Source organism: Hesperophylax consimilis, chromosome 27 (assembly GCF_061612785.1).
Source record: "Hesperophylax consimilis isolate HC1 chromosome 27, BYU_Hcon_1.0, whole genome shotgun sequence".
NCBI lineage: Eukaryota > Metazoa > Arthropoda > Insecta > Trichoptera > Limnephilidae > Hesperophylax > Hesperophylax consimilis.
In genome coordinates this window covers 22,620,535-22,644,134 of record NC_142862.1, presented here as the reverse complement: position 1 = coordinate 22,644,134, position 23,600 = coordinate 22,620,535, and the positions used below count along the sequence as shown (strand labels likewise).

At 36.8% G+C, this 23,600-nt stretch overlaps 1 protein-coding gene across 1 annotated transcript in view; it reads right to left on the bottom strand.

Annotated features, from left to right (window-relative positions):
- Positions 1 to 783: 783 nt before the first annotated feature.
- The window catches only part of LOC149410777 (uncharacterized), a 40,375-nt gene continuing 17,558 nt past the window's right edge, over positions 784 to 23,600 (bottom strand). The window contains exons 2-10 of the mRNA XM_089647830.1: positions 11,870 to 12,039; positions 10,994 to 11,148; positions 10,342 to 10,474; positions 8,009 to 8,191; positions 7,119 to 7,224; positions 6,779 to 6,919; positions 5,274 to 5,365; positions 3,886 to 4,041; positions 784 to 3,614 (exon numbers count right to left, since the gene is read on the bottom strand). Coding sequence (XP_089503956.1) covers positions 3,294 to 3,614; positions 3,886 to 4,041; positions 5,274 to 5,365; positions 6,779 to 6,919; positions 7,119 to 7,224; positions 8,009 to 8,191; positions 10,342 to 10,474; positions 10,994 to 11,148; positions 11,870 to 11,980 — 1,398 coding nt within the window. The 5' untranslated portion in view covers positions 11,981 to 12,039 and the 3' untranslated portion in view covers positions 784 to 3,293. The remainder of the gene's footprint in view (positions 3,615 to 3,885; positions 4,042 to 5,273; positions 5,366 to 6,778; positions 6,920 to 7,118; positions 7,225 to 8,008; positions 8,192 to 10,341; positions 10,475 to 10,993; positions 11,149 to 11,869; positions 12,040 to 23,600) is intronic.

The following is a 23,600-nucleotide window of genomic DNA, read 5'->3' as shown; positions in this document are numbered from 1 at the left end:
AGACACGATCCTCAGAATCGCGCTTGGGGAACGTTCTGACGGCGAAGCACCTCGCACGCCACGACGGCGCACGGCCCCTTGCTTCGGGCCGGGGCCGAACGTTCCCTCTCGTATAAGCACGACTCTAATAATCGTGCCCGAATTAAATGCTCTCATGATTGTACCAGCTCTAACAATACTTCTCTGCCCGTATACCTCTATCCAAGCTCCGACGTTTCATTTATTGATAACTTTTTACATTTTCATACATAGTTACATTTACATTACATACATTTAATACATTTAGGATTTATTTTATTCTATAATTCTATATTTATCTTATAATCCTAACGTGGGGACTGCGGCCGAGCCCGGAGCAGTACGTCCGTCACAACATTCGTTGAGATTGTTGAAGTTGACAGGAGGAAATTGATTTTTATTACATTCAATTTTGAGATTGTTGAAGTTGACAGGAGAAAATTTTGGTGTCAATAAACTCAAAAATTGAGTTTTATTCCATTCGTTGAGATTGTTGAAGTTGACAAGAGAAAATTTTGGGTTCTTATATTTTTATATAAAATTGTAAATTATCATATAATGTTGATTCACTTTCATGTTCCTACCATTAGATCAAGGTTCCCTAGTATGTATATATTACTGTAACAGTCATACTACGGTTAATAGGTTGCACACCACTGGTAACTCGTATGCTATGTTAGCTGATGTTTTTAATATGCCTCGTATGATCGAAATATAAGTCGGTACTAGTTAAACATTTTAGCAGTGCATATAGGAAGGGAGGTTTTATTACATGAAATGTAGTAAAACATCATACTTTAATTTAATACAATGTTTATTGACACCAAGTTCATAGTTTATACATTCAAATATTCATCACAAACATTAACAAAAAAAATCACAGTCATCATTAAGCGTAATACACAAACATTTGAGATTATAATACAATGAAAGAAAGAAAATATTGGCCTCTAACATTCGTTGACAATTTGAAGCCTTTTTAACAAATGGTAGTTCCCATCCTTCACCACTCCTATCTCCTTCCCCTCCCTGCTTCCTCCAGCATCACAACAAACCCAGTTGGGAATGTCATAGTCCCACTTGTTCCAGACAGTTGGGATTTTACATAATAAAAACAGACTGACTTACATAATCCATTAATAAAAAACTTAACTGGTGCAAATTATTTTCACTGTCAACATTTATTTTTTTAATTAATTATAATATAAAACTTTTTTTTTAATATCTTTTCACATGTCTTAATGATTTTATTATTATAATATTATCTCTCTTTTAATATCTTAGAGAGAGTTTATTTTTCTTTGTTTGATAGGTATAAAAAATATATCAGTACAATGAGGTAATAACCTAAAATTAATGTTTTTAACATCTATAAAAATATACAGTCTACAAAAGCAGATATATAGGTTTCAACTTAAACAAAAATGAATATGATATATATTTTTTATTTATGGGCAGGTTTTAAATTTTATTATTAGTTTGAGATAATGCTGTGGTGTTTAACATCATCAGTCATTTTTCTCTGCAATATACAAGTATGATTTAAAAAAATGATTTCAATAACACACTGACCCAATCATTTATTTGAGTTTGCAAGCATATAGAGAATCTATGATTCAAATACTAATCAAAAAATTATATTTATTTGGGTATTATAATATGGCTTATAACCAAGGTTCGTAGAAAATGTATTTAACAGGGTTTGCTAATTCATGCACTTATCGGAAAAAAACGCATCTTGCCGCTCGAAAGCTCGTGCCGTAGCTCGAAGTCCAGTTGGAGTCCGAAAGAAATGATATCATTCACCTTTCACAATGGTATATAATATTAAATAAGTAAAAAAGTCGTGGACGCCCCAACTTAACGCATTGCGCTGAAATGATATATGAAGTCGAATGAAAGATGATATAATGTTGTTTTTAACAGAACCCTCAAGGGTGACATAGGCCCTGAGGAATTTATTTTCGGTGAAGGAAATGGGGAAGAGGAAGGTGGGGAAGTACCTGGCTATTCACATATGGTCACCAAATACGGCTAAAGCCATTTCAAGCAACGCTTCGATTTCGAATGGTGGTCTTTCACGACTTTCACCAAGGCGATGCTGAGAGTACCTACCACCATGTGCGACGCTTTGAATACATACAATTATTCTCAACACTTTCCCTGTCATGATAGTTTGCTAAATGAGACATTCAATTTGTAAATTTATGTACAAGGCGTTACTAAATAACCTCGGTTCTACATCATCAATGCATAAGTGACGCTGCAAATATTCCTGGAAATTTTCCCTTTTATGTCGAACATTAGAATTAGTATAATATTACCAACGGATTATAAAGAAATCATTACAAATGCATTCTAAGTTGCAGTATATTAAAATCTCCCAGTGGAAAATGGGATTCTTGCTACGTCACAACTTTCTAGCCAATCACCGCTCTACAACCTGGATGAACTAACATTGTTAAGGCGATGCACTACGTCGTGTAATATTTTGAATCCAGCCACTATCAATAACACACCTTACGTAGATGGCGATAAGGCTTAAATTCCCGCTTAACACCATCCATCTGCTTTGATTTATGCAAGAAAAAAACATGGCCAAAAAGTGCCTTTTATTTTATTTTGTGGATGTTCAGGCACATATATTTAAATGTTTTTCGATCATTTTGTAAATAACTTAAATCGCCACATTATACAATAAAACCATAACCGAAAATGGGTTTGTAAGTAGGAGATTTTGAACTTTAAAGCAGTTTTCATAGGGTTTATACATTATTCTTTTCTGGGCTTATAAAAATACTTATCTAAAAATTACTCGATTATTTCAAAGGCCAAGATGTATTCTACTCGCAATATGTAATTAAAGCATCTGAAACATTTCTAGGCGACAAAATTTTCAAACCAAAAACACATGATTTTGCATTACTACGTATTGCATTGCCTTAAATACGTTTTCTACGAACCTTGGCTTATAACACAAATTAATTCAATAGCCAATTATTAAGCCAAAATAATATTGAAACAACTAATTGCAATCTTATTTCAAAATTCAAATCAACAAACAATGTTGAAAGAAACATGAAACTCCAACATTTTCAAAATAGAATTCCATAGACAAAGTTGCCAGGTCTAAAAAATTCCCCGACCAAAGACAACGATAATAATTGACACCTGACCCACTATGAATGAATAATTCATGATAGGGACCTACTTTCATTAAAACCTTCCAAAACAGTATAAAAAATACCGTTTGGATTCAATTTTAAATGCTTCATTTAGCTGGTATCAAACAGCAGATACTCGCCGAGGCTTTTTGGGAGTTCGAGTTCATCGATGATCTCCGGTAGGATCATTCCGAGAAGATTCCTCAGGTAAAGACGCAGTTGCATCTTGAGGGAGAGGGGTTTGGATGCCTTGGCAATCAGTGCTGCTTTCTGCTCGGGGGTAATGGTGTTGTTGCGTTTAATCATGCAGAGGTCGAAGGATTGCGCGGCATCCAGAAGGTCGTAGAAGATGTGCTCTCTCTCGGGGGATACAATGTTCTGGAGGTGGTTGAGGATACCGTCAGGGTCTCTGAACTGAGTCTTCATGATCACCTGCAGAGGGAAATAAGTGGTTAATATTGTACATATTATGGGTGCTAAACGGTAAGCTAATTTATCCATTCTGGAAGAGCTATCATAGTCTCACTGGCTCCAGACAGTTGAAAACGGTTGGAACCTTGTCATTGGCAAAGAGTTTGGCAAGAGAAGCATAGGAAAATCACCCATGCGTTAGACTTATAAAGTATCACAGGCCCTGCTTAAGCCCATTCATCAACTTTCTGGCTGTGAAAACAATTAAATAGAAAAGTTACTGTAAACTCACCCTAGCTCCATGTTTCAGCAGAAGCGTGACCACCTCACTGCTAGGGTCAGAGTTGCTCGCCAAATATTCAGCCAGGACGGGACGTAGCTGCGATCCCGTATCTCCAATGTCGCTGTAGACACGCTGATTCGGGTCTGCTCCATGGTTCAAAAGCAACTGTGAATACAATAAGTATAGTATTAGTTTCATAAAATGCATCCTTCACTGATTTTACACCCATTTGGGTTTGGATTGTTCCATTGAATAGTGTTTCTTCATTCTCTGTACATTTCCAACAGCTTTCCACTTTCAACAGCTGCATGCGTCTCCTAAGATGACAGTGTCCTGTTAATAGCCTTACTAGCTCCCTCAGTGAGTTTCTATCTATATTAAATAGTTTCTAAGCCTGGCTCTTTTGGGGTTTGACCGTTTAGCTTCAACCGTCTTATCTCCCGACCTGACGGACTAACTTACCAAAGGTCATGCCCGTAGGGAGAGCTATCTCGTTAAATAAAATCACTTTGGATATACATATATGTAAAGGGTGTTTTTTAAGAGGTTTGTTTTTCAAATTGACAACACTGACTTTTGCTCCCCAATTGAATGGCATTAATGTGGAAGAGCTCGCCGCAGTCAATTTATTGAAGGACACATTCGAAGAACGCATAATTTCGTGTTATGGACCTGTGAATTGGACTCCAGGATCATGTGAATCATGGATCTTCTTTAAATTATTTTCTGTGGGGATATGTAAAGTCGCTAGTCTATGTGTCAATAAACCAGAGACAATGGACGACTTGGAAGCTAACATTCGCCATGTTATTGCCGATATACGGATCCAGCTGCTCGAAAATTAGACTTCAGATTGTGCTTTATTCGGGCCAGCCGCAGTGCTTGTATCCTCGAAATCATATTTAAACACTAATGGCATATAATTATCAATCCAATAAAGCCAATACTATGGCCATTGTTTTATTTAATTTTAAAGTTCTATACCACTAAAAAAAACCCCCCTACGAAGCAGAATTTCGATGGCAAGCTATATTGCTGCTAGTATAAAATCTACTTTTGTATATTTACCCCCTTGATGATGGGCGTATTTTGGATCCTGCACGGCTGATAAAAAACCATTTACAATACATTAATGATTGTTTGTTGGATGGCTAAGTTTTAAAATACATTTATTAGTAAGGCCCTTGTTATTTTCCTTATGTATCTTTTAGCAAAGAATTGAAATTTTATTTTGTAATGCTCTTAAAGTGATTGAATTGAATTTATGAGCACTTTGGATAGTGCCATCCAATTGTGGCAGTGTTCTAGTCCTACCAGTCAGTTATACTAGCTCCTAACTAGTAGATAGTTGGCCATTTTTGATTATTTTTTATGATTGTAAGTTGATTGATACTTACTTTAAGTATTTCCATGCGGTTGGCAATACTGTCAGAGCAGGCCACGTGCAGCGAGGAACCGATGATGTTACTGGCATAGTTGACGTCTGCACCTAAAGTCGTAGAACCATTATTATTTAAGAAAATCCCTGCATTCAAGCATCAAAGTTGTAAGCCCTCTACGTGACATACCAACGTAGAGTCTTGTGTTAGGATCACACGAAGGATGATTGTCGTATAGACTTTGTGATTTTATTTACATGTGAAGTTATTGGGGAACATCTTTAAGCCAGGAGTAGTAGTTGAAAGAAAACATTGTTTATGCTCTGGGAAATGCACAAAATCTTTGGACAGGTATTTTTAGAAGGGTAAAAACAATTCAGCATTAAAATATCAGCGCATTAATGATCGTAAATATTATAGTTCTTTTCAAAAATGTTGTATGTACTTATATACACACAGTATATTGAAGGACTCTGTAGGATACATACACAAAATCATATTGTGTTAGTTACTTATTGTATTTCAACATTTTTTTTAGATTTAAAGCTTTTAAATGGACTTTGTTGCAGTGCGTATGTAAAAAAGTAAAAACCTTGTGAATGAATTACTTTAATTCAATTTATTGGAATAACTCGGAATAAAGAATATATTCAGGTAGAACTTTGTAATCATACAAATATAGCAGCCAAAATAAATATGGGAATTATATTTTTATAATGATAAACTAATGTTTATAAGACAAGGTTTTTTATGCATAGCACAAAGGATAACATTATTATAAGCAATAATTAGTCTCCTGAAATATCTATACAGATTGAAAATATCTCCCCAGTAAAAATAAATGCTGCCGATGGGAATTGAACCCGCACCATCTGGTGTCCGGTCAGGTGCTCTGGACCACTGAGCTATGTCGACTTTTTTCCAACACGCCAAATAATTCAATATGTACTAATACTTCAATCAACAATTATTGGTTATTGTATTTTTTTCACCTGTAAAAAACCAACTTTATTTTTGTAGGAAAGGCTTTGTTAGTGCTAAATTTCCCACTAGATGGCGTCGAGACATATTATATCTACATTTGTTGGTGAAATATTTTGACTTGTCAAATATTATAATTTTTTTATAATGATAAACTAATGTTTAAAGACAAGGTGTTTTATGCATAGCACAAAGGATAACAAATTATTATAAGCAATAATTAGTCGCCTGAAATATCCATATAAATTTAATTAGTGAATGATTGGAAATATTTACAGCTTGTCACCCAAAACATCATAAAACCACTGACAGCATAAATTCTTTAGACACTTTGTATTCTCATATTATCAACAAAAAATGCGGCACACCAAATTTACATTTGTGCATAACGGGAAAGTCAAAGTTTTTATTAAAATCTAGGACAGTTTAATGTGCCTTTGTTTTCTCTTATAGAGTGCCACAACGTGTCTAAAGTAGGTATACTATAATGGCATTGCATAAAACTGTTATTGAAGCGTGGCGGTTCTTCACAGACTACTTACCACTCTCCAGAAGCAGTCGGATGATGGGGATATCTCCCTTGAGGATGGCGAGATCCAAAGGGCTCGGCTTGCCAAGGTCTTCTGATTCATAGTTCAGCTTGGCCCCCTGCTTTATGAGCAGGTTCACAATTGGCAGGCTTCCTGGAAACGAATAATGCCTATCATTATAAAAATTGATTTTCGTGCTAATAATTATAATTCCTCATCCTTTAGCCAAAGTTTGGCCACAGCTCTGCAGTCATCAGCGCAGTGGTGAAACTAATGTTTATTTGTGCATAAAGGGATATTGCAGGATACTAAAGATGACTAACTTTGATTTAAATGAAGTAAATATAATTACCTGACAGTACGGCGTAATGCAAAACGGTTCTGAAGTCATGGCGGGCATCCGTCATGGCGTTGACATCCGCCCCATGGCTCAGCAGTAGGAGAACTGAGTCCATTCCCTTGAAGGAAAATTGATCCTGTTCAATAATGTAAACAAATGGACATGTTGTATATGATTATGAATGACAAAATAAATCCTCTGTCCTCATTTTAAATGTACAGCAGTAGGAGAACCGAGTCCATTCCCATGAAGGAAAATTGATCCTGTTCAATAATGTAAACAAATGGACATGTTGTATATGATTATGAACGACAAAATAAATCCTCTGTCCTCATTTTAAATTTACCTGCTTAATTATGTTGGCAGGATTTATTTTGCATAGAAAAGAACTGTACTTATATAAATATACAATTATTTTTTTTTTAAAGAAAGACAAACATTCCTGAGTTGCGAATAACCTGACAATATTTGAATATCTCCTACTACCGCTACAGTAAGCGGAAAATGTTGCTTGTGTTGTGATGGAGGACTTAGCCAGCCGAGGAATTGAGCGCACTACGCCTGGGTGGGACCCAAACGTTATGCCAACTCAGCCACTGACTGGTCTAATGATAATGTAAAATAACTGGAGGCAGTTCCAGAGGAAAAAAATTCTGTGAGCCGCTCCAGATAAAGTCATGGAAAGTGAGTTCGAAGGCTGTGCCAGTACGGACTGAGCCTGCAGTGGACAGAGGCCGCCGACGTAGCGCATGTCGTCTATGATGCAATGCAATGGAAGTAGCCCAGGAAAGGGAGAAAATAATTATTAAAGGTAACAATATGTACACATATTTGATATAAGAGTTTCACTGTGACTGTATTTACATAAAATTGCAATTAACTCCAAAAAGAAATCCACCTACCTGGCTGAACCTTGCTGCCTTCATCAACGGCGTCATTCCGGAGCGATCTCTGGAGTCAGGGTTGGCTCCGAAGGTCAGCAGTAGCTCCAGGTACTCGGGGTCGCTGACCAGGTTGATCTCGGAGCCGAAGAAATAGCGCTTGTTGGGGTCTGCACCGTGTTCCAAGAGAGAGCGAGCTATTTCCTGAAAACATTAATCAATAATATTATAGTATAGGACTTTATTTGTGGTACAACATAAAATTGCCAACTGGGGTAATCTCAAAGATATTGGAGCTTTTTTCAATCAATGTCCAGTACAATTGTTCACTTTTTGGCCATTTACTGAAAACTCTAAAGTCATGGTGTTTGAAAGAGAGAACACGAAAACAGTGTGCAATATAGTTGCGAAGGATGAATACTTGGAGCAGGTGGATGAGTTTGTGTATTCGAGAAGTATGTTTACGAGAGATGGGAAGGCTGATAAAGACATTGAAAGAAGGGTAAATGAAGGTAACGAAGAACTGAATATTGTGATGCTAAAAAAAAATTGTCCAAAGAAGCGAAGCTAGCAGGCAACAATGGATTGCTGGTATGTACCTTGATGTAAGACAGTGAGGCATGAAACTGGCAGAGGAAGGATGAAAGTAGACTGAATGCTGTACAAATGAGATCGAGGCGAAGCGTAGGTGTGGTAAAACCATGTATGATCGTGTAAGAAATGTGGAGATCCACAAAGAATACAAGGGTGATGTAAGATTAACAAAGGTACGCTCAGATGGTTTGGGCATGTAGAGCGAATGAGCGAAGAAAGGAGTGTAAGGAGAAAATATGACGCTAATGTGAATGGTAGAAGAATAGAAAAGTCGGGGATGCCCGAAGAAGACGTGACACAATCAAGTGAACCAGATATTCGAGTGAGGCCATATCCAAGAGTCAGAATAATAGACGAGTATGTATGAGTCAATGTATGAATGTGAAAGAGGCAAGGAGTGTGGGCTAAGACCTAGTTGTTTGGCGGTCCGTCCTCTCTGCCTACCCCTAGGGGGAAACGGCGTGATGGTTGGTTATTTGGTTTAGTTTTTTAGTTACTAAAAAAAATTTTTCACGTTGGTATTTAAATACAATAAATGTAGTTCAATTGATATTTGGCTAATTTATATAGCGCCGTTTTAGTGAGAAATCACCTCAAATCATTGTAAAAGAATTAAAAACATGTACATTTCCCTAGTTCAAACGATAGTTTGATGTTACACACATAATAAAAACACTGACCTTTTCCAAATAACCTAAAAACTTCAAAATAAATAAATGTACTAGAAATTACATGCATAAAAACTAAAATTCACAAATTATAGTGAAATTAGATTATTCAAATGTATGTTTATTTAATCTGTGAGTTTGTAGGAATGTAACACATTCAAACTTTTAATAAACGATTTACAAAAGTTATTGAAAGTTCGACTTGGTTGGACTATTTTCAGCACAGAGCATAAATGAACCACTCACAGAGTCTAATAATACAATTCCAATTTTAAACTAAGAATTTTGAATGTGTTCTTTCGGAGAGTTTGAGTTTTTAGATTATTGTCTATGACTATGATTGCCAAAGAGAAATTACCTACTTGTACATTTTATAGAGTTTGTAGGGACCAAAAAAGCCATGGACAAAACATTAGTACTATTTTGTATGAATGACATTGAAGCCAAATCCAGTATGAGGGGAAATTGCCTCTTGTATTGCAAACTTTTGAATGATTTGCATGCAAAGTGGTGCATATTGAACTATAATAATTTTTTTTTTGTTATTTGTTTTTGGGGTATTATGCCGTGTTGCGCTAACTTCTTCTTTAGCCAACGTTTCGGACAGCATTGCAGTGTCCATCATCAGGGCAGATGTCTTATTTAAATAAGACATTTGCCCTGATGATGGACACTGCAAAATAAGACATCTGCCCTGATGATGGACACTGCAATGCTGTCCGAAACGTTGGCTAAAGAAGAAGTTAGCGCAACACGGCATAATACCCCAAAAACAAATAACAAAAATACTTTTGGCCGTGAAAATCTTAAATTATAATAATTTTATCTATATGTTTTTAATGCAGTTATAATGGATTATGATTTTTTTTTGGGTATTTGATGAGAGGAATATGTCATTTAAAAAGTTTAAGAAGGTTTTGGCAATTTTCATACATCTTCCCCATCACCCTGCTTCTTCAAATTGTTCTCAAATAGTTCTGTCCTAGACTTTTTAGGTTTTTGCTAGTGATGTGCAACATACATATATATTTTTTGTCATTACAATGGAAGAGTTTATTATTATTGTAGTTTGTAATGAGTGTTGTTATTTACCATGTGTTTGTTTCTGATGGCCAGTCGAAGGGGTTCATCACAGAGTGTGGTTCTGGGGAATTCCTCATCTGTCTCGGGGCGATAGTCCACTGCAGCTCCACTCTTCAGGAGTATGTCAACCAGCTCGTTGTACCTACAGTCAAATTTTATATTATAGAAACAGACGGTACAGGGACTTTTTGGGACTACTATATTGACAGTGTCCTGTTAATATAGTCAAAAAGAGGTTGTATGTGAAGTCATCATTCTAGTATCACCTGTTATTTTCGTTTTCATACAAGAAGTGTGAGAAGGAAGATTTTTCTTCGATCACCTCCGTGTAACCTCTCTATGGGATCAGGGCCGGCCCCGAGCGAAACAGCGCCTGGCGCTGTACTAGGTGTTGGTTATTATAAGCGCCTTGACATCTTCGCTCTTTGGCGCCTTGGCAAGTCGGTGTCCGAAGTGGATTGCTCCAATTGCGCCCGCACAGGGCCACTTTATGGGACCACCATATTCCTACTAGGTCCCTCAGCGAGTTTGCACCATTTTTCAAGTTTCATGGCTTGTATAGAGATTGGAGCACTCATGAATAATTCTGACTGTTCCATCTTTTACCCATTAATTTTGTTAATTTGTGATCAAATAAATAGTAAAAATATATTCCACTGACCCGTGTTCAGCTGACAGATGCAGTGCGCTGTATCCGCAGTCGTCCCTAGCGTTGACATCGCACCCTCTCACCAGCAGCAGGCGCGTCGCCTCCACGTACCGCTGCCAGATGGCGTAGTGGAGCGGCCGCAGACCCTGGGTCACGGGCTCATTCACCTGCAACAACAACAACACACAAAAGTTAGGTTATGTTTCTAACCTTAGGTTAGAATAGTCTTTTTAGGCAAAGGAAGGAGAGAAAGTTCTGAGAATGAAAAGATATACGAGGGGTAGGTAGGAATCTGGGGGGTCAATGTGTCCACGAGTGACGGATGTTTGAATCCATCCCTCTCACTGGGGTGGAAGGCGATGAGTCTATCGTCTCAACCAGTCTCTCCCGATCAAACATGAACCCGGGCACCCCTGCTAAGTAACCAAACGTAGCAAACTATCTGGGGTAACTTATGTCAGGGGATTGGTAATATTACACTAATAATTGATTATCTTGTTCAAATTTTTTAGCTGATTTTCAGTCTGCAGCACTGTCGGCCAATTAATAATCATGATTGATCTAAATACATTCCTACAACGCGCCTTGTTGATACGCAAACTGCATAGCACAAATGCTAAAAATATCTTGCTAAAATTGTTAGGGAGTATTACAGACTTTTAATACTCTTTTTGTGGTCACTAGTTTTGGGCCCTGGGACGGGCCTCACGAGCCTAGGCGGAAGTCCATCCCTGACGGAGACGACGTGTTATGTCCCGGGGCACTGGGCTTGTGCCTTACGTGCACCCTGTCAGCATTCTGCCTTGCCTTCCTTACAACTTATATTTATGTTCTTGAATGATAGTTTGTGTATAGTATCTATTTAGTAAGCAAACAAACGTGGCTAACCTTGGCTCCACAAGCCAGCAGAATCCTGATCTCATCCAATGGCACCATCCTGATGATGGAGTCCGCCAACTCTCGCTGGAGCGGATTGGTGGAGATGCACTCGGTCGGCATTCTGTTACCTTCTTGTTTTGTCTTCTCCGCAACTTGTAGACTAGAGATGTGTTTGTTATCTGTAACAATAAAGATACAAAATAAATGAAATGCAATTTATTTGAAATTCTCGCCGTAAAAGTCAAACATCAATAGAGCATTTATTCAGTCAAATTATATTGAAAATATTATAGATTAACAAAGTAATCAGTGAAAGTTGTCAAACTTGGGAGTTTCAATTTGGGAGGGACCGCCCCGGGAATCCTTCATTGGATAACCAATACCTCTGCCGTTGGTCACCCCAAGTGGTTTGTTACTTTCTATGACTTAGCAGGGGTGCCCGGGTTCATGGGATGAGGGTTGTCTAGGTCTTAACCACCTATTGTGTGGTTGGCCGGATTTGGAGAGACTTGTTGAAGGAGATATTTTTACTTCTCCAGTGGTACTCTCTCAACTCAATGCCTTGCACCGCAGTGGGAGAGATGGTTCATGCGTTCGTCACTCCTGGACACACTGACCCCAGATTCATACCTTTTTCTATCCCAGATATTCTTCTCATTAAAAAACCCTCCAAACAGCATCCCCAAAAATGATATAAGCTCTAAGAGAAATTATTTTCCCCACGGTCTCCTGAGTGAGCTAATGTGAAAAAAACAGTGTTTTTTTTTTGCAGTTTTCATTTTTTATAATATTAGGATTCCTCCTACTTGCGGACATTTGCGAAAAATGTTGCTTGTACAATGATGAAAGACTAGCAGAAGATTGAACCCGTCATGCCTGGGTTAAAACCCGATGTTTTTCAAAATCAGTCGCTCACTCGGCCACTAGCAAGTCTCTAAATACACAGATAAGTCAATGAATAGATGGATATTTAAATTCTTAACCCATCAGGCCTCTGGCATATTGACCGTTATATTTCTTAACTATCCCGCAGCCAAGTGGGGGAGTAGGTACATAGTACGCAATATTACTATCCTCCTTATACAGGGTTTTCCAGTAAGAGGTGTTATTTTGAATAGCCCGCTATTTTGGTAGATGTTATTTTTGAAGCCGTCATTTTTTAACATTTGACAAGTAGAGACTACACCATTATTAAAAATGGAACGATACACCCTTCAACAACGCATTGAAATTATTAAAATTCACTTGAGTGAATCAAATGCAAATCATCTTGAGTGATGAGGCCCATTTCCACCTCGGTGGCTTCGTCAACAAGCAAAATTGTCGCATCTGGGGCTCGGAAAACCCAAGAATTATCGTTGAAAAGCCTCTCTATCCTCAACGTGTGACTGTTTGGTGCAGTTTATGGTCGGGCGGAGTCATTGGACCTTACTTTTTAGAAAATGAGGCTGGAGCAACAGTTACAGTGAATGGATCGCTATCTAGAGATGATCAATGATTTTTTTATGGCCGGAATTGGGTGGTATTGATCTGGAAAACGTTTACTTTCAACAAGACGGCGCTACGTACCACACAAGCAACGAAACCATTGATATTTTACGATTGAATATCAAAATAACACCTCTTATTGGAAAATCCTGTATTAGCTTAAGTACTTGACATTTCATTTAGTATTACGTATTCCTGCGCAAATACATAAGTTACCATTAATAATTGACTGAATAATTTGGATTTCTATGGTTTAAAAACCCATTGAACAGAAAAATGCATGGGGTCGTCGGAAGACCCACTTGGTTACAGACGCTTTGTTTGACATCTTGGCCTGTTAAGAAAAGACGCTGTCAGAAAATCAAAGAATTTGTGTGCTTTTCCGCTTTTCGTTTTTGAAAGGTGATGAAATACGCGTTTACAGTTAATACTTACACTGAACTAAAATAACTGATAACGTGAAAAGAAATGCAAAATTTATTAGATAAATAAACATTATTGTCATAATAGTAAAAAATCACAATATTTAATTATGTTTTTAAATTGCGATTTGAACCTTTAGTTTCATTTGTAAATTTTAATTCTTCTGTAGTTAACTTCGTGATTTGAATATAAAGCGTGGTGTTTTCTCTTTCTTACGCCGTTCAGATTATATTTCTCACCATGAGAATAAGGGAGATACAACGATTTCTACGAGACAGTATGAGTTGTTCCCAAAAGCGAACCAATTGACTCTACGGGTAATGGTTGTTTGTTATCAAATTAATAATGGCAAGGATTTGCGAAGAGTTTCAAAACAATAGAAAAGATTGGCGTTTGATTAAATTCTTGAAATGTTATACATGTCATGGAAGCTGAGTGTGACAATTAACATTCACCACTAAAATTGTTCCACCACGTGACAAAAGATTTAATTCAATGAAAAGCGTTGGTTCCGTTATGTAGAAAGTGCTGTGTAGAAGCATTGACCCATCAATAACCCGAGTTGGCAGATGGCAGATGGCTGGGCTATTCGGATTGTTGAAACGGTGTCAAGGTTTTGTTTTGGCACTGTTCGATTGATTAATAAATTGATAGCGACTATCGTAAAGATATCGGCTGTGTAAACAAATGTTAAAGTGACACTCTTATTTATTATTCTGTCTTGAATAAATTATTATAAGTACTTAGAAAGCATTGGTGTGTTTTCAATAATATGTTTGTTTATACTTCAGATTGCGTTAGGTAAGGAAGAAAAACAAGTAAAGGAAAAGGGTGGACAGGAATCTGGAGTCAGTATGTCCAGGAGTGACTCCAGTAGTCAGTCACACATCAAACATAGCGAACCACTCGGGGTGATCTACGGCAGAGGTGTCGGTTATATCGCGGTAACCATACCCGCCGACCAAATTGACTCTTGTAGAAGGACTGCTTTAATTTGACAATATTTTATACCACTGGTATCACTGCTAGACCAGTAGCGGATAACCGTGACTAGCATAATTCATTCTGTATCTAGAGTCCTAACCGAATACTCCCCACTGTCGTTACACCGCGAGTTCCGTTGTAAAAATCCTCTGTAAAAATTATTCATGCAATAAATTTACCGTCAGCAAATTCTAGAGTTTTAATCAACATCTCCACAGCAACATCTGAACACCGATTTACAGATTATGAAGTTCTGTAAATCGCGAGGATATATTCCAACCTCTCTGATGACAATGCCTTTCTACACCCTTAACCCAAGAAACAATCAGAGAATCACTCTGGCCGACGGATGTTATTATGGTTTTTAAATATCACCTACACTTCAAATCAAGACTCCTCCATAGACAAGACAAATCATTTAGTCTCCATGAAACAGTCATCAGACCAGTGCTATGGCTAAGTCGTTGGACCCTCACAAAGAATGGTGAAAGATTTTAGACGTTTTTGACAGAAAGACCAATATTTGAAGCCATACAGGATACTGTGTCTGGCGGACTAGGTACACATGTGCTAAGTATATCAATTGTTTGAAGATCATCAATAACAAGATTTATAAAATTGGCAGGATACGCTGCAAGAATGGAAGAAGGAACAGTATCGACGAAGAGGCTTTCTGAAATAATCGTGCAGCATGAAGGACACTTAGCATAAGGTCTAGCCTTATGAATAAAGACCTGGAAGTAAATAGCAGGAGTGCGGCAGGAATTGAGACGTTTTCTGGAGGTGGCCAAGACGTTCCTATAGGATTGTAGGGCCAACGCTATGCGTTATTAATCTTGTTATTAAAAATATTTTCGTGAAATTGTTAATGGTTATAACCTAAAATAACTTTCCTCGCTACTTTACTGATACGATGTGCACGTGCTTGGCAGCGGCTTTCTTCACATCAATGCTTCTATATTTAGTTGTCACACGTCGCAGGTGTTATACAATTCTCACATGTGATATTCCTACTCTAATAGAAGTGACAACAACCAAGCAACATACCTTATACCTGTGCAATGTTTAGCGCAATTTTGCAAGGGGCGAAGTGCAAATGTATTGATATGGGCACGAACAGAGCACACGAGGTGACAGCTATTGCGAAATCTGACGAGTCAATGCGTCTGAGACAAGGCGTGTCGTAACAATAACTTTGCAAGACTGATGGCTTTTTTAGGTAGTGCTACACCGACCCTAGAATAAGGGGTCAAATCAGAGTCGGATTAGCAATTTGAGCTTAACACTTAAAAGATATTGGTGATAAGGGAAGGTACCTATATAATTTTTAATGGAATAACTTTTGAAGGTTTTAGGTACCCATCAATGTAATATATCATTGAAGAAGAAGATAATACTAATACATCTAAATGAAACATGCAACAGAACAAGACAAAAATAAATAAAAAAGTAACGGTCTCAACTGGGAATCGAACCCAGGTTCTCTGTCTTATCGGGAAAACGCTTCAAACCACTCAATAGCCCAATGGACCTAATTATTTTATGTAAAAAATTACAAAATACATATCTAAGTCTATTTAACTAGTCTAGTAAGAAGATAAATAAATACATATGTTAGTCTATTTAACTAGTCTGGTAAAAAGATAAATGAATACATAATATGTATTCAACATATTCTAACATATTATGTTAGTTTATTTAACTAGTCTAGTAAGAAGATAAATAAATACATATGTTAGTCTATTTAACTAGTCTAGTAAGAAGATAAATAAATACAATTGTTAGTATATTTAACTAGTCTAGTAAGAAGATAAATAAATATATTTTTTTACTTCTCTATGCAAATTATAGGATAGTGTAAGTACAAAGTACCATTCGCTACTGTATACCACAATGTTACTGTTAAAAAACTACATTACATCCACTCCGTATTTCATTCCGGTGAGTGGGAGATATTGCGTCTAGTATTCCTCTGGTGTCCCCCACTTCTTTTACCATTCAAACCACTTCTGGCATTAATAAGACGAAACTTTGAAATTTTTAGCGATATCGTTTGACTACTTTTCGAGTTTTGCGAGGAGAAACATAAGCAGGCTGAATTTTAAAATATCAAGATTAAATTATGTTAAATTTCGACTTGTATTATGTCTCTAAAAGCCATACGGGCTTTCAATAAATAAATAAATTATGACGTTGTAGCCAGTTGGAACCATTTTCGAATATGCGGCTTAAGATCGTTTTTAAATCATCCACACATTTTTAACAATTCTTGGATCCTTGGCTAATTGGCGATTTGGCAAGTTGACGCCCAGAGCAGACCGCTCCAATAAAATTAATATTGCTGATTTATTAAAATCCCGTTATAAACGTGATGGCAGGTCATTTCTTAATAAAATATTAGTTCATTTAGTATATATCGGAACACGTGTTTATGCAGCTGCACTTATCCTGATAGATATAATGACGAAATGTGAAACTATTAGAATTTTTATGAACACGTATTCCGACATCGTCATAACACATTCGTGTTTTATTAAAAGTTTATTGGGAAATCTATCAATTCATTCGTTAAAGGCCTGCAATCCCGTTTTTAACAGGAATACAGAACCGGCCTTGGCCATGATCCTCACATCCGATTAGATGTACAAATCTAAAACTAATTAACCATCACGCCGTTTCCCCGCAGGGGTAGGCAGAGAGGACGGACCGCCAAACAACTCGGTCATACATACTCTTCTATTATTCTGACTCTTGACATGGTCTTAATCGAGTATCTGATTCACTTGATCGTGCCATGTCTCCCTCGGGCGTCCCCGACTTCTGCTACCATTCGCATTTGGATCACATATCCTCCTTACACTCCTTTCTTCGCTCATTTGCTCTACATGCCCAAAAGATCTAAGCGTCCCTTTCTTAATCTTACTCAATAGACTTGCACTCTTTGCGGATCTCTACATTCCTCACACGATCATACAAGGTTTTACCACACATCATCCTCAGAGATTTCATTTCAACAGTATTTAATCTACTTTCATCCTTTCTTTGTCAGTTCCATGGCTCACTTCCATACTTTATTTATATATATATATAATTTGTACATTTATTTATAACAATTACAGGTAATAAAGCCTAAGACGTTATAATTGTACCATTTATGCAGTGTATATGCAATGCCAAAAATCTCGTAAATGCGCTATAGGACACAAAAAATAAATCTAATTTCTTATCTACCGCATTCAAAAAGCACGTAGCTCTCCCCACAGGTGAGTTCATTAATAAATTAGTGCGGCTTGCTCTACTATATAGAAGATTGTGATGACGTCCTCGAGAGTGAGACTCTGGTACAAAAAAATTTAATTGGGCCAGTATCTCATTATTAGATAAGTGACCGTTTATTAGTTGGAAAAAATATTTAAGCAAAGCAATACCTCTACGTGTCTCTAGGGAGTGGTAATTGGTCATGCCTAATATATAAATCGATGGGTAAAGCCAAGGGTAACGTCCATAGAGCCGCGAGAATAAAAACCTTAAAAAATTTTTATGGACTCTTTCAATGCGTAAAGTGTATGTTAATTCATGTGGAGCCCAGATGATCGAGTTTGATTCAAGTACACTTAGGACTAGTGTGTTATATAATAACGTCAGTGTTTTTGTGTTACGAAACGGATATGAGTTTCTAATTACGAAGCCGAGAAGCCTGTATCCTCTGCTTATTAAATCATCGATGTGTTGGTGAAAGGTTAGTTTGCTGTCGTAAATAACTCCTAGATCTTTGATTTGATTTAGGTGTTGGAGAATAATTTCATTGATTGTATATTCAAATAAATGCGGTTTCTTTGATCTTGTATACGAGACGATATTGCACTTGGGTGTACTGAAGTTCAAGCCATTTATTTTGGCCCAGTTTGAGACGCAGTCAATGTCACGTTGAAGGAGAATACAGTCAAGATGGTTTTTTATTGAACGATATAGTTTCAAGTCATCTGCAAATAGTAAATACAGCGAATGTGTGATGACTGAACCAATATCGTTGATAAAAATCAGAAACAGAAGTGGTCCAAGGATAGACCCCTGAGGAACTCCAGAAAAAACTGTGAATTCCAAAAAACTGGAACCCTTATAATAAACAAACTGTCTACGATTTCGAAAATATGAAGCAAAAAAACAGAGTAGTCTTTTGGAAAAACCAAATGAAGCTAGCTTATTTAGAAGAATGTCGATGTCAACCTTGTCGAATGCTTTTTCCAGGTCGAAATAAGCAACATCCACCTGTCCCCGATTGTCGAGAGTTTGTGATAAGAAATCTGAGATGCATAAGAGGTTTGATGTTACTGACATCTGGGGTCTAAAACCATATTGACGGTCATCAAGAATTGGATTAACGTGATTAAGTATATATTTATGTAGAATTTTCTCGAATATTTTATCAAGGTAGGTACTAACACTCCATTGTGGACTGCTAACTTCGCTTCTTTGGACAATTTTTTGTTAGCGCTAAAATAATAAATATAAAATCTAATCTAAGTTTTTTCCTTTTTGGAAGTTTAAAAATACGACTAGTAATAGTTTTAATAGTTTTTTTGTTTACGAGTCTGACCCAATAACAAAGATTTATCTTGAATAATATTCGCGCAATTTTATTTGTCTGTATTAATGAAGATTTTCGTTAAAAAGATTAATGAATTTGACACAAATAAACACTCTCTGTTGCGCCTCAGAATATCGGTAAAAAACGACGATAACAAATAAAATAATGGGTCTAAAAATAATACTCACATTTCTCCGTACTTGGCAGAAGAAGGAAGTTTTTTGCGCGTTTCTGGAAAGTGTGAAATTTTTTTGGATTCATTTCCCGAAGGTGGATAAATGAGGCAGAAAGCAGAAATTTAGCATTTGTGTGTGCTACATAAATAAGAAAATCTTTCGAAAGTGGATGGAAGAAACGTTCGGTGATGGTACCCCGATGAAGATCAATTGAATAGCATGATAGAATGAGTAGGCATAACCAAATAGTATGTTTGTAGCATTGTACACGGAGAAAACCACCTAATTTATTAAAAATCTGGTCAAATTTTTCGTTTTCTTGTTAACAACGGGATTGCAGGCATTTAACGAATAAATTAACAGAGTTCCTAACATAGTATCAGTTAAAAGCGAATGTTTTATGAGGATGGCGGAACACGTGATACTTATTAGAAAAAGAACACGTGCGTGAACACGTGTTTCGATATATTTTGTGTGATTAATATTTCATCAGGAAATTGGCATGCTTTTAACCGGATTATTTTTCTCCGTGGATGAAGCAAGCAGTGTATGCCAAAACAGATTTGTGGAGTTCAATCCTCTCTGCCTAACCCGGCTGTGAAAGGGCATAAGGTTAACCTAACTCCTACCGGCTGCGCCACTGTTATATTATTAGTATAAGGTTCTAGATTACTCATATAAATGATACTCCGAGATTGATTATTTATTGTTAACTGAATACAAATATTACGGATACGCGATTACTAGTTGCGACCTGAGATGTGAGAGGGAGATCAAACTAAAACATAGGCTTTTATATAACACAAGAAATATGTCGCGAATGTGAATTGTAGAAGAAGTAAGCCACGCCCCAGCATGACATGACACAATCAAGTGAACCAGACACTTGAGTCGGGCCACATCAAGAGTCAGAATAACAGAAGAGTATGTGTAAAACGATGTATGAATGTGAACGTAGCAAGTAGTGTATGCCAAGACCGACTTGTTGGGAAAAAGCGTGATTAGTCAGTTAATTAGTTATATTCATTTGAAGATTTTAAATGCGAAATATCTGAGGAAAGCTTACATGGGTACTACTGTACACCACAAATACGTGTTGCAAAATAAAACCCCATGATAATTCTGCATTCCATTTTATTCAAGACGTCAACCTTTTTCATCTCACAGGATTGAATTTATTTCCGTCCACGAGAGGCGCAGTAAATAATAAAAAAGCTCCAAGTTCGAGTTTACTAAAGCCCGATGTCATTGTCTCACGCACAAAGGATACATCCAGACAAAGCAACTTAGTCCTTTATTGTCTGTGATCGTCAAATCAATGACCTGTCTGCGTTTAAAATAAATAATAATAATAAATAGAAAATATCAATTAATATCAGTCAAGCAATTTTAAACTGATATTTTCTTAGATAGCAAACTAACGTTTTGTGGGTTGTTATCTATATAAATAAAAATGTAAATGTTCGTTTATTCAAAATCTTAAATCTCAGAAAGTTTTTCACCGATTGCTTTGAAATTTTGACACAATGTTGTATTCTAATACGCGTGTGTTTTTATATACTTGTATTATATAAAACTCACCGGTCATAGGTAAAAACATGTTTTTTTAAACAGCGCCATCTGTCGGACGCAAAAGAAACACGCGCTATTGTTTTTCTATCTGCACAGACATACTGAGCTACAGCAATGCGTTGCGGAGTACAGCTAGTTAAAAATAAGATAAAACCATAGACATATGAATATTAGTAGACCTGCCCTAAGTGATTAAAAGCGTATTATCCCCACTCCCCATACCGGTTCCATTGGAGCCGGCTGTGCTCGCGTATGGCCTCAAGTGAAATTTGAAAACATGACGTCATCATTCTTGTGCGAACTATGGTCGAGGCATCATCGGTTCATTTTACGAAATAACACGGCAAAATGTTGACTTGTGCTATGAAAACTTGTAAAAATAGATGTGAAAAAGAGAATAAACCCAATTGTCGTATTACATTCCATATATAAGCATTATTTTACTTTATTTTAAGCATATTCACATCGTATAATATGAATCAGTTGTTACTATCACATCGAGAAACGTCTGGACGCGAAACACAAAGCTGGTTGGTTGCTGGGAAGTAAATTATGAACATTTATAAAAGTGTCTTAACTAAATACTTAAACGAAATATTCGACTCTGAAAATAGAACCGAATTTTTTTGCCGAATTTGGACTTCGCAAATTTGTTCATAACGTGGCGAGTAATTTGCGCTCCCATGTAAAAATGTCTATTCATTCAAAAGCAGATTTTACTTTTAAGAAGTAAATGGTGATATTATAATGCGAGATGCCTATTTACTGTCAGATTGATTTATTGACGAATCACAGTCAGCTTCACCCCCTTCGTTCTTCAACAGTTGATTTTACCCCTCGCCATTATCTTCTCGTCTATTAATTCCTATGTCTGTGGATAAAACACAATATCTTTGCTTTAAATGCTACATAAAAAATATGATCTCCATATTTTTCAAAAAGGTATCTTGAATCTATAGGTAAAAGTCTTGAGATTTGAAGTGTAATTGGGTACAATGACACCGAAATGATTTTCTCAGAAGTCCAACTTTGTTATTTTAGCAAAATTGGCATTCGTTCAAAATCATTTTGAAAAAATTGGACAAAATGTTGGTAGGTACCTGGAAAAATGAGTGACATGACGATTATTATTACCAGGAAATAACTGGCAAACGCGTGCCCAACATTTGTACACGGTTGATTTTTATGCACGACAACAGTTCGGCTATCTAATGCTTTGTTTGTTTGTTTGTTTCCCCCCTCCCACATCATGCATCTCTTTGAAATCCAGGTTCAGTACTTCCATTCCTTAAATAGTGCCTCTATATAAACTATAGACCAAACTCATAAGATGACATGGTTATATGCCATAAAACTGAGGACCTCCTCTGTGTGGAGTTAATATGAACAAAAACTATTCCACAAGAGGTTAAAACTAAAAAGACCTAGAAACTAGCGAAAACAGATGCGATAATACGAAAAAAAACAACCAGTAAAAAAAGAAGTTATTTTACTAGTTATATTTTGGTATAGTACATAAATTTTTCTTTTTTCAACCCAGTTGTGCCAACTTCAAAGATTTTGTTTTTGTTTTTGTTTGAATGAGGATTGAACCTTGCTCCCCAGGGGCTAAAGTCAACACCACTAACACCTAAGCCAAATCCTAATTGGATAGTTCCGACGTTTATTAAGTGTTGTAAATTTTCAGATATGATGTCATCCTATTTCAGAAAAATGAATGTGTGAGTATGAGTGCCACCAACAGTTTATAGAATTCATTGTCATCGACGACGAGTGTATCTGCAGAGTTTCAGTTCGATCGGATGTCGGGAAGTGTGTTCCCATTTCAACTTCCTATATACCATTTCATTCATTCATTTAATCAACCAATCAGGAAAACAAAATTCAAATTCAAATTGATGCATTTAAAAAGAGGTTTATTGAATCTAAATAATTTCTAAAAAAAGACAAGTAGGTAGGTGTCCATTTTAACCTGTCGCTCCGAATGTTTTTAGGTAATAAAGATATTATATTATATTCTTGATATAATTGTAAAACAAGGCGACATCGTGTCTGACACTTGGGCATTTCCGCGTTTGGAAGAAAGACACATGTGCCAGAATATTTTACGCACGTCATGTTGTAGCATGAAAATTATCCATCATCAGCTCACGACAAAGACAACAGTTGGTATCTCGTGACAGCTGTTAATCTGCGAAACTCAAGAGAGAGAAAGAGATTTTCCATTTGCTGACCTCTTGACGGAATGCAGAACACAGAGCACAGAACACAGAGCACAGAACACAGCAGTAAACGAAATACTGTTTAAAAAGGTTTAATATATGTACCTACCTACGAGTATTCCACGAAAGGGAATAGATGATCAATCCCAGAGAAGGTCAACCTCTGATCAAAACTTCCACGAAAGGGAATGGATGATCAATCCCAGAGAAGGTAAACCTCTGATCAAAACTTCCACGAAAGGGAATGGATGATCAATCCCAGAGAAGGTAAACCACTGATCAAAACT